Source organism: Sinocyclocheilus grahami, unplaced genomic scaffold (assembly GCF_001515645.1).
Source record: "Sinocyclocheilus grahami isolate Dianchi unplaced genomic scaffold, SAMN03320097.WGS_v1.1 scaffold229.1, whole genome shotgun sequence".
NCBI lineage: Eukaryota > Metazoa > Chordata > Actinopteri > Cypriniformes > Cyprinidae > Sinocyclocheilus > Sinocyclocheilus grahami.
The window spans coordinates 981,249-993,502 of record NW_015505408.1 but is presented as its reverse complement, the minus strand read 5'-3'; the positions used below and the strand labels follow the sequence as shown (position 1 = coordinate 993,502).

The 12,254-nt window shown below is 34.4% G+C and overlaps 1 protein-coding gene across 1 annotated transcript in view; it reads left to right on the top strand.

Annotated features, from left to right (window-relative positions):
* LOC107597201 (filamin-B-like) overlaps nt 1-12,254 on the top strand; it is a 67,554-nt gene that overhangs the window by 3,722 nt on the left and 51,578 nt on the right. Inside the window, exons 3-4 of the mRNA XM_016288156.1 lie at nt 1,223-1,452; nt 5,661-5,744. Of these exons, the coding sequence (XP_016143642.1) occupies nt 1,223-1,452; nt 5,661-5,744 (314 nt within the window). The remainder of the gene's footprint in view (nt 1-1,222; nt 1,453-5,660; nt 5,745-12,254) is intronic.

The window sequence follows — 12,254 nt, the reverse complement described above, 5'->3', positions numbered from 1 at the left end:
GATCTCGTGGGCCAGATTTGAGGATCCCTGCTCTAGACGGTTATAATAGGAATGCATGGATTTATTATGGTGTTATAGTACGACTGGTGCTGCCATATCCAGAAAAAAACATGGTAGTGTCACAGTATTTCTGTATTTTTTTTCTGTCTGTTTGTTGATCAAGTACTGTGCTGTACAATGGTATGTGTACAATAGATGTGTAACATGGAAGTACACACACACACACTTTTTCTTTTTCTTCTCCCAGGCTTTTCTTTCTCCTTTCTCAACATCTTTGGTTTGAGGCGTTGCATCATAAACCAAACTTATTTTTGCGCATGTCAAAGAGTTGTTGAGATGATTCATTCACAGCAGATAAGAGATAACATCCACCCAGTGTCTATTGATTCTTACTAGATTATCAGTCTCATCTCTGCTGGTTTTCCTTATTTGGGCCAGCGTGAGAAAGTTGCACCATTAATTGCATTCTTGTGTTCATTAAGAGTTAGAAATCCGGAGATTTTCAGGATTCCAGAGGCTTAAATATTAAGATGTAGCTTCACAATGCTTGTGTTTGGTGCCAAACACCTTTGGCTGGTTTGTGACATTCTTGAAGCCGATCCAAATTCATCAGGCTGCATTTCTTACGGCTTTAAGGGATTTCTCACGCTGTCACTGTTGTTTTACGTGCCAGTGCTTGTGTAAATCCTGGAAATAGATTATGAACGTATATTAAATCTCAGAACCGGTGCTTACTGTTACCTGTACAGTCGGGGTCAGGACTTTTCCTCCATATTTGGCAATCAGTTGTTTGCAAAATACATGCAAACATTGTCATGACAACGCCTTATCTGATTTCCTTGCAGTTCTTGCCCGGTTACGTATGTTTGTGAGCAAATAAATGACATCAAAGTTCACGTTTGTGATGAAATTTGAGGTGTGAGGGCCTGAGGAAGCTTCAGGCTGGACTTCCTGTTGTACGTGTTTCTGTTGCAGAGATTTTCCCAAGCTTGATGTGTCTTTGGAGAGCCGTGGCGTGTCAATGCAGTGACCTAATAACCAGTCACCCATGCACTGCATCTCTCCTTTTGGACTGTACGGCATTTTGAGTTCTGAAACTTACAGTGTGTTTTTATTTAATGCTTAAGATAAATTAGATTTCCTTATGAGTCCTTTATTGAATAGCCTACTCTTCCTTGTTGCTGTTTTTACACTCTTTTACAGTAGTTGTCTTGTCACACAGGACATGCATGGAGAAGCTCTTTAGTTCGGGATTTACACAGACACTTCCTGAAGGACGGTATCTTCTCTCCAGAAACAGTTGGTGGGGCGTTTTTCATTCACACACACATTTGGACCCGCGTGGAAAGGTTGAGCGTTATCGTGAGGTTCGGTGCCCAGACTTTCCACTGTTTGGAAGGGCAGCCGTGTTCAGAGATGGGTGAGAATTCTCAGCTAAACAAACACGAGAAGGTCACAGCGTCTGCTGTTTTGACCGTAAATCTCACCGGATTACATTTGCCAGTGTTTTTGTTTCTCTCTCTAATGTCAAAGACAAGGAGGCATAATTGAAAAGGTCAGTTGAAGAACTTTATGGCCTCTTCTAGTCCAGAATAAGCTGTAAAGTGGTCTGGACTTGAGCTGAGTGGCTAATGTCATATCATGTTTTGCACAGCCCGTAGTCCCTGTTTCTAGCCAGTTCCCACCTCATTTCAGTCCTCCTTTGTGCTTTTCCCCCCCCCCAGGCCTCTGCGAGTGCGGTTTGACATGATGATAGCTATATACCATATCAATTTCGTTCCAAAATATGTCTTTGATCATCATGTGGTCTTCAGCCGCCCCCAAAATTAGCCTCAGTGGTTGTACTGATGTTCTGAAGGTGGTTCTTTAACTCTGACTCTGCTCTAACATTTGTCCTGATTTTTCCACGGTTTGAGGGAAGTGACTTCTTGAAGACGTGATTGAAGTCATGCGGGTGGTGATCAAAGTGCCTTTAGGGTCGTTCACCATTAGTTTTCCATTAGAGAGGTGTGGGATGAGGATGTGCTGATGAATGGCATCGTGCCGTGGTGTGCGCTGAATGATTAAGCGTCTTCCTGTCTGCTTTGGGAGGTGATGCACATCTGCAAATTTGATGGTTTTTGTATGCAAATTAAATTCAGTTTGTCATTCACAAACTGATGGTTCGTTCCCTCTAAGACAAGGAATGTTTGTTAAAGTAAGTAAAGTTTACATGAAATCAAAACTAACCCTAAGATCTAGAAAACTAGAGCCAAGATCCTTTCCAAGTTACCTTTTCTTGCTTGGCACCTTGTAATCAACACTAGTGATTACCGGTTTGACGATAAATCATGATAAAATCCCCCACGGTTAGTATTACAGTTTCATCTTTTAATTATCATTAATACCGTATTAGATTACCGCGATTTGAACAACTCGCGACAAATAAATACTGTCCAGCATAAAGCACAGTTTTAAGTAACAGTCTCACGTGCGCACGGAACACAGAGTAGTTTTGTTTTGAGTGAAAACCGGGCGGAAAAGCTGGGAGGTTTTAAAAGAGTGCCAAGGGAATTATACAAATGAATATATGAATGAATTAATTATATGAATGTACCTCTGAAGGTTCTGACTGTCTTCAGAAACGATTCGATGGCATTTTGTTTTCATCTTCACTCCATGTAATATCTAAAGGAAGTGTTCTTAATCGCAATGCTGCTTTGTCCACGGAGTTTACGGGAAACGGCTCTAATTCAGCTTTTCCATCAGCGTCACCTGCTGTCAGTGAGTGGATTTACAGAGACTTATATTTACATTCAGCCTGTGTGCAGTACTGTCTGGCCAAAAATGGACCGAATTTGCATGCCCTGCTGTAAATTTTGACCGGTTGATGAAAAACAAGCTTATGTGGATTCTACACATTTAAACAATTCAGATAAGTTATCTAGAATTATTGATGGAGCAGATAAAATACATATAATCATTTATTAATCAATTATCATTTTGACTTATCTTTTCTTTATTTAGAGGTTGAAATGTGAGGTTTACCTTTTTATGAAACTTTTTCAAAGCTTTATTTGAACATTTACATTAGATATTTCAACATGCTATTAAACTGTTGTCATTTAAAATCTGAACGTCATTGGTAATGTTATTGTTTTAGTGATTATGCAAACAAAGTCATTTTATTTGTTGTTTGTTGGTTTTTAAATATAAAACTTGAAGTTTGAAGTTATGAAGGTGAAGTGATTTGTGTCAGTACTTTTTGAACATCTCCAGCACATTTTAACAATACCGTGATAATACTGATAACAGTGATAATTTTGGTCACCATAATCGTGATAAGAAATGTTCATACCGTTACATCCCGAATCAACACACACCAAAAAACACACACTTTTTTTTTTTTTTGTGTGTGTTGATTACAAAAATCAATAGAGATATAAAATAATAATATTAGTTGTAAAGTTTGTATATGTTTTATATATAAATCAACATTGTTCGGGGCAAATATATAATAATAATAAACTTTTTCTTCACTCACTCACTCACTCAAGCCAAATATATTATAATAAACACTATTTTTGGCTTATTTCTTTGTAAAAAAAAAAAAAAAAGGCAAATATATAATAATAATAAAATTTTTCTTCACTCACTCACTCACTCAAGCCAAATATATTATAATAAACACTATTTTTGGCTTATTTCTTTGTAAAAAAAATAAATAAAAATTTTTATATTTTGTGATAATTAATCATAATTATCGTAGTTACATAATTATTTGTATTAAATGTAATTTATTTTACAGTACAGCTGTAAAATTACATTACTGATATGACAACAACAAAAAAAAAAAGACTAAATGTAATATTTATGTCTGTTTCTAAATGTGAAAGCTTAGAGATACTGAAAATGCTGGAACATCAGCTGCTGGCGTGTAAAAGAACACAATGCCGCGTCTCACTCTGAAACGCAGCACATTTATTTATTTAATTAAATCGCAGTCTTCGGGATTACATAATCGCAATAAGACACATAGCGTTTTTAATTGATTTATTGTGCAGTTCTACTTGATGGTAGCATTACAAGAGTTCGGCTCGCTGCGGGAATGGAAATTGCTGTCCTTCTGCCAAAGCTAGCAACTCAGCGATGGCTTGTTAGAGGGGCTTGACCCTGGAAGATGTAGAAAGCTTGTTCCCGCTCGCATCTTCTGCTCCCAAGCTAAACACACAGGATTCTCCAGGCTCCGCTCATGCTCATGGAATTCACTGGTGTTTAATGTCCTTTAATCACAACAGCAACCTCAAGCCACCGCAGGCCTCCCTCAGAGATCAACCCAGACAGATTCAGACTGTAATCTGCACAGAAAGCTCTGCCTAAACAAAGAGACTGCTGCTTTTTCACTTCCCTCTCGATTTGGTTCTCAGTCAGAAGAGTGCTGCATGTAGGCCTATGTGACAATGTTTACTGTGCTTGTTTGTACACTTAGACAAAACTTTTTATTTCTATATATCAGTATGACTATAAAATAATAGTAATAATAAGATAAAGTAGTTGTACTCTAAAGTATTATTTACTTATTTGTTTGGTTGTTTTATTTGTATGTCATTGATATAAATCACCACTTTTTTGGCATAGTAATAATTTTATTATTTATTTTTTTTGTCATTTGATATTTGGCCAAATATTTGGAAATAATAATTTCACTGTAAAATAAATGTGTATACAAGATTGTTGTTGTTGTCGTCGTATTGTAAAATAGTGTATATAGGAAATGTAGTATTATTATTATTATTATTACTGATATTTGGTTAAATATGTTGGCAATAATAATGAAAAAAGAAATTAATAATAATTATTTCTTAATTTCGCTGTAAAATGTATTATTATAGTCATTGATATTTGGCCTAATATGTTGGCAGCAATAAAATAGTAAAATTATTGATATTTATAGTATTACTCTGTAAAATAAAAATCAATTACATAAGAAAATATCGTTTAATTTTTAATAAACTGTAAAGAGTATAACTGTAAAGTTACAATACTAATATTTATTGCTGTTTTAATTTGAAATCCTATTTCCTTTTCATTAAACAGAAGGAAAACCGCAGCAAGGCCTTTAAGCTTTTCTTTTGTTGACAACAACCAGTTTATAATTGCGGGCAGATAATAGTTCAGATTTAGTCTCATCTCGTTGTAATGTTTGTTGGCTTGAGCATTTGTTTGCCGGTAAGAGTAGGTCGGGGATTTTTGGAGTGCGTTTGTGAAGGACTTAGTCACACATGAGCTGCCATCCAAAGCCGAAGTGGTCCGAGTCGCCCAAGATTTAAAACTTCCCCTCTGAGTAATTCAGAGCAAATGAAGACGTCTGAGAGTGTTCCCAGGGCAAAGGCTGATGGAAAAGCGTATTATTAAAAACCAGTTTGGACTGTGGTCCTTGTGAGCGCCAGCTTCCCCACCAGAGAGTTGAAAGAGTTTTGTTTGGAGTGGCGTTAAATTATGCTTTAATTTCAGTATCATGTTTAATCCGTTGTAGATCGATTTGGAGCGATACAAACGGTTTCAGTCAGTTCTTGTGGGTTGGATTGTCTCCTGTCATTATGGTGACGTTTGTCTCTGAATGATCTTTGGTTGAGCAGCCAAAAGCATCAGATGTTTCTCCGTGAATGGTTTTGTTCCAGAGCGTCTGTGATTCCCGCAGGTCAGCGGGCGGCTGTCAGATGCCGTATCTTCACGCTATGCAAACAGTAGCAGGAGCGGTGCAGGTGAGCCAAAGGTTCGCTCGTCTTAAGTTGCAGAGTTTTTCCTCGTTCGTTTAAGACGTTCCCTCTCGGAAGCACTCGGACCTGTAGAGTAACGTGTGGGATTCTGGGAGCTGTGACATGAGTTGCTGTGAAGGGTTTTGGTTGCACTGAACCGCGTTTGTTTCTTTGGCTCTGTAAATGAAGGTTTTCAGGAGTTGTTCTGACAGGCCTCTGTATGAGCAGATCAGATGTTTAGGGTGTGGACGTGCTCTCTAGACAAAAGAGTTTCTTGGTTGAATTTGTATTTGTAGAAGCAACAAGGCCTGAAAATATCAATATTTGTTGCAACTACCATTTAGACTTCTTCATCCAACAAATAATTTTATAACATTTTTGGCTTTTGTATCTTAATTGGTGTTTATGACAATGCTTTATCTGTATAATTATTATAGTTAATTCGATTCCATTATATCATGTTTTTATATATGTTGTTGTTGTTGTTGTTGTTATTATTATTATTATTATTATTATTATTATTGTAGTAGTAGTATATTCATATTTTGTTATTACTAAGTTTAGTAATAACGATCATGCAAGAACATTGATTTAATTTAATAGACATTGTCTATTATACTGACATTTCAGAAATGTAACTTAATTTATTCTATTGTATTTTTACATGTTTAATAAGACTCGTTCTTTTAGTGAAATAACAAATAATTTTATAACATTTTTGGCTTTTGTATCTTAATTGGTGTTTATGACAATGCTTTATCTGTATAATTATTATAGTTAATTCTATTCCATTATATCATGTTTTTATATATGTTGTTGTTGTTGTTGTTTATTATTATTATTATTATTATTATTATTATTATTATTATTGTAGTAGTAGTATATTCATATTTTGTTATTACTAAGTTTAGTAATAACGATCATGCAAGAACATTGATTTAATTTAATAGACATTGTCTATTATACTGACATTTCAGAAATGTAACTTAATTTATTCTATTGTATTTTTACATGTTTAATTTTTATAACATTTTTGGCTTTTGTATCTTAATTGGTGTTTATGACAATGCTTTATCTGTATAATTATTATAGTTAATTCGATTCCATTATATCATGTTTTTATATATGTTGTTGTTGTTGTTGTTGTTATTATTATTATTATTATTATTATTATTATTGTAGTAGTAGTATATTCATATTTTGTTATTACTAAGTTTAGTAATAACGATCATGCAAGAACATTGATTTAATTTAATAGACATTGTCTATTATACTGACATTTCAGAAATGTAACTTAATTTATTCTATTGTATTTTTACATGTTTAATAAGACTCGTTCTTTTAGTGAAATATTAATAATGTCTTATTACAAGTTTTTGTTTAGTAACAATAATAATCATACAATATTATTTAAGACATTGTCTACAGATTTCATAATTCATATCTTATTTATATTATTATTATTATTACTACTACTACTTAAATACTTCATCTTTTATTTTGAGAAATTAATGTCTTATTTTATTGCTAATTTTTATTTAGTAATGATTATAATAAGAGTATGAATTATTATTTAATAGACATTAACAGAAATTTCAGATATTAATTCAAATGTAATGCTATTTTATCATATTTTTAATAATAATAATATTATTAAATAATCATTCTTTGAAATAATGTGAAATTAATAGTGAAATATTAATGTCTTTTGTTACTCATTTTTTTAAGTTATTATTATTTAAAAGTCAAATTGTAGTCATGGTAATCACAATTTTTGGCCAAATTGTGCAGCACTACATACAAGCAGCAAACTTAATTCTTTTTATATCAATTTGACTCTCCCTATTGCATGTAGTCGGCCATCCTAAACCTGTATTTACTTGTCACCCGGTGATGTTTACTTGTCTGTACAGGTAAATGCAGCTAATGAAAGCCGCCCATGTGAGTGACCTCATTAGTTTTCCCAAAGTTATCCGACCCGCTCTCAAACGCGGCACTGATTTGTACACAAGGCCAAACTCTCAGAAGAGCTTGTTGTACTGGATGGGTGTAGAGCTGCTGGCCTTCATTTGGCCTTTAACACACAAACGCACAGAGGAAGACGCAAGGTGAATGTGTTTGCATTCACCTTAAACCAACTGTATTAATGAGATAAAGACGTTCCCACCAGCATTTGGGATTGTTCTGCAGGGGGTCAAGTCACAGTTATTTATATAGCGCTTTATACAATACAGATTGTGCCGAAGCAGCTTCACAGTAATAAACAAGACAATTACAGGGTAAAGGTTGCAAGATCATCAATTATGAAACCAATTCAATTTATAAAGCAGCTCTACACAATACAACAGTGTCATTATTCAGCTCAGTTTAGTTCAATGTTGATTCAGTTCAGTTCAACTAAAGTCAGAGTTGCAAAGTTCAACAATTATGAAACCAGTTCTGATCAGCTGCAAGCAGCTCTACAGAAGACAGTGTCATTATTCAGATCAGTTGAGTTCAGGGTTGATTCAGTTCAGTAACCGTGTCGATGTTGCAAATTAGTGTAATTATCCATCTAAAGCTATCTGAATATTAATTGTTTTTTTAACCCAAAGAGGGAAAACTATGGAAGCTTGTTTCCACCACAGAATAAAATGATAAAAAAGGTCATTGTGACTTTTTTTTTGCTCACAATTCTGACTTTTTATCACACAATTGCAAGTTTACAACTTACAATTTGGAGTTCTGAGAAAAAAGTCAGAATTGCAAGAAAAAAAAGCCATAATTGTGAAAGAAAAAAAGTTGCAATTACCTTTTATCTTCTAATTTTACATCTCAATTTTATTCTTTGTCTTTTCTTCACAATTGCAAGTAAATATATAACAGTTTGGTGTTCGCGATTCTTTATATCACGTGATTCTGATTCTCTGAATTCAGATTTTAAATTTCGCAATTATTTTTCCCCCCCTCAAAATTCTGACAGAGTTTGCAGCTTGCAGTTTTGACTTTTTCTTGAATTTTATTACGTCTCTCAAGTTTTGATTTTTTTTTCCCACCTGATTTCCAATTTTACATCTCAAAGTTTTAGCTTTTTTCCCCATGGAATTCTGACTTTACATCTTACTTTTTATTTTTTTGTCTATGGAATAAAAATTTAATTATGACTTGATTATATCTCGTGATTAGGAGCATCTCACAATTGAAAAAATAATTGCTAAAATTGTGATATAAAAAGTCATAATTAGCTTTGTTTTAATCCCATATGTAAACAACTTTCAATAGAAAAGAGTTGTTGAAATAAGTAGCATATCTTTTATCGAGCCACTAATTAAGCTTCAGATGAATAAGCCACACCTAATAGGCGTTTTGACAGGAAGAGCCACTCTGAACTGCCGGAAGGAAACCTGTGATTCTGCACGTGGATTTGTGTGGTAATTCAGTGCAATCCACTATTGTTTTGGAGTCTTAAAAAAGCAAGCGGATGCAGGGCTTCGTTAATGCGACCCTAACCAAAGTTCAGTTCCTCGCACCGATGCCAGAAGCCGCTGATGCAGAAACCTCACATTCCTGCAGCAGAACGGATTGCATCACCGTTTCAGTAATGTCGCAGATACTGTCATTCTGCCCTCGGTCCAAATAACGAAACCTGAACGTGGAAAACCAACACGTACAGGAGCGTTCAAAGAGGCGAGACCTTGAGCAAATATTTCAGGGTTGCTATAGAACAACTTCTGCAATAATATTCTCAGTCACGCTGTGTTAAAACATGCATGAGAGCCAGAGAAGGGTGAGCTTGCCTAAAACAACCCCAGCTTTCTGTGGGACGTCTGCACAGGTTTCTCCTGTGGTCTGCATTTTAGCCGCCCGTCGTTGCGTTAACCTCTTCCATTACGTTAAGTCTGACCGCATGAGGGTTTTCACACAGCCTCAACCTGAGGGAGTGTTTTTAAGTCAAAGTGGGAAATGCTTCTCCCGTCTTCATGGTAGCAAAGGTCAGATTGCATTGTTTGTAATGAAGCTTTGACCTTTGGGGGCCAATGCAAGCTGCGAAAGCAAACAATGGAATTGACGTCAGCCTAAGACAAAGCAATTTCTCTTTCTTAAAGTGACTGGCTTTGTTTCCTAGAGGGAGAAGTTTGCAAGCGTCTCTGGTTTCCTACATGAATGCTGCATGTTATCTGGATTGCATTAACACTTCAGTCACCATGTTGCTCTGTAAGCGCTCGTTCTGTTGTTCTTTAGACCCGTGCAGTGGGTCCGTATGCGATTTTAAAGTTAATCATTTACTCTCCTGACATGCCATCTGTGTTGAGACTGCGCCTGAGAGCGTCGAGTGCATCCGATGATCTCATGCAGACTTACACAATCACGCTCCTGAAGCTCGTTTTAACCTCTTCATAGGCATTTTTCAGATGCTTTGACTCTGATGTCATGTTCTTAATTCAAAACATCTCTTCCATGTTCTGCTGCTTGTACTTTGCAGGTCAAATGTGAACCATTTTCAATGATTTGCATAGGGTTTTCTGTTTAGAGGCTGCTAGTTTAAGGTCAAAAAGCCGGTTTAGGTGGGTTTTCAATCTTTTAAAAGCCACGGACCCCCAAAGAGGATCATCCTCATGTGAGGGACCCCAATCCTAAAATTTAAAAGGCATCTGTATAGGTTTTTGCATTAAGACCCAAGTTCTACTGTTCAAACATAATATTATAAATGTCTAAAATGTTATTTGGAAAATATTTAGTTTCTAGTTTTCAAGTTCTTACTCCGAGTATGTATGCGTACTCATTTTAATCCATTTTATTTTTGTTAACTGTAATGTTTAATTTTAGTGCTGTCAGACGATTAATCGCGATTAATCGCATCCAGAATAACAGTTTTTGTGTTCATATGTATGTGTACTGTTTATTTGTTGTGTGTGTGTCGAAAAGAGTTGTTGAAATAAGTAGCATATCTTTTATCGAGCCACTAATTAAGCTTCAGATGAATAAGCCACACCTAATAGGCGTTTTGACAGGACGAGCCACTCTGAACTGCCGGAAGGAAACCTGTGATTCTGCACGTGGATTTGTGTGGTAATTCAGTGCAATCCACTATTGTTTTGGAGTCTTAAAAAAGCAAGCGGATGCAGGGCTTCGCTAATGCGACCCTAACCAAAGTTCAGTTCCTCGCACCGATGCCAGAAGCCGCTGATGCAGAAGCCTCACATTCCTGCAGCAGAACGGATTGCATCACCGTTTCAGTAATGTCGCAGATACTGTCATTCTGCCCTCGGTCCAAATAACGAAACCTGAACGTGGAAAACCAACACATACAGGAGCGTTCAAAGAGGCGAGACCTTGAGCAAATATTTCAGGGAATACACACATACAGTAAATATTTTTAAAATATTTACATGTATAGGTTTATATTCTTATAGTTTATATTATATATATATAGGCCTAAATATATTGATCATATAAACATAACATATTTTTCTTAAATATATACATGCATGTGTATTTATATATACATAATAAATATACACATTATACACACATTATGTAAACAAAAACTTTTATTTTGGATTCGATTAATCGCGAATAATCATTTGACAGCACTACTTAATTTATTAGGTAACAATTTTAGTCAATTTGTTTATTAATGTATCTTTATATAATATATTTATTTACTCATTATTTTAATGTTTATTTACTTTAGTTGTAATATAATGTGTATTTGTTCATTATTTTACTCTATGATTGTTTATCAATCTTTGTGTATTTTCATGTAATTTAAATTTTCTATCCATCTAATTTACTTGTGTTTTAATCTGTTTTTGGTACTTTATTTGCTGTTTTAATCCATTTTTGTTTATTTTTATCACTTTTTTTTTATTTATTTTAATATAATTATTTAATTTACCTTTGTTTTAATTTATTGTTTTTTGTTCGTATATTTAACAATCAAACTTAATCAGTTTGATTGTTTGTTTTTTTTAATCAAATTTTTAGTTATTTTAATCAAACTCTTTAATTTTGTTTTAAATGTTTTGCTCATTATTATTCATTTGTTCTTTATTATTTACTTATTTTTATCCAGTTTATGTATTTTAATCTAATTATTGTATTTTTCCTTTGTTTTAATCTATTTATTGGTTCTTTTTTTTTTTACTCCGTTTTCCTCCATTTTTTTTAAATTTGTATTTATTTTTAACTTGTTTGTTTGGTTATTTACTCATTTATTTTAATGTAATTTATTTTATATCATTTTGCTTTTTCTTTATCTTTGTCTTTTTTTTCTGTAAACATTTGCATGGACTCCCTAGCACACTCTTGCAGCCCCAAGTTTGAAAAACCCTGGTTTAAGGTTTGTTAAAGGGGTCATATGATGCTTTTTTTAAAGATCATTATTTTGTGTATTTGGTGTAACAGAATATGCTGACATGCTTTAATGTTCAAAAAACACATTATTTTTCAAATACTGTACATTATTGTAGGTCCTCTATGCCCCGCCTCTCTCAAACGCTTCGTTTTCTACAAAGTCCCTCCTTCCGACAAGCG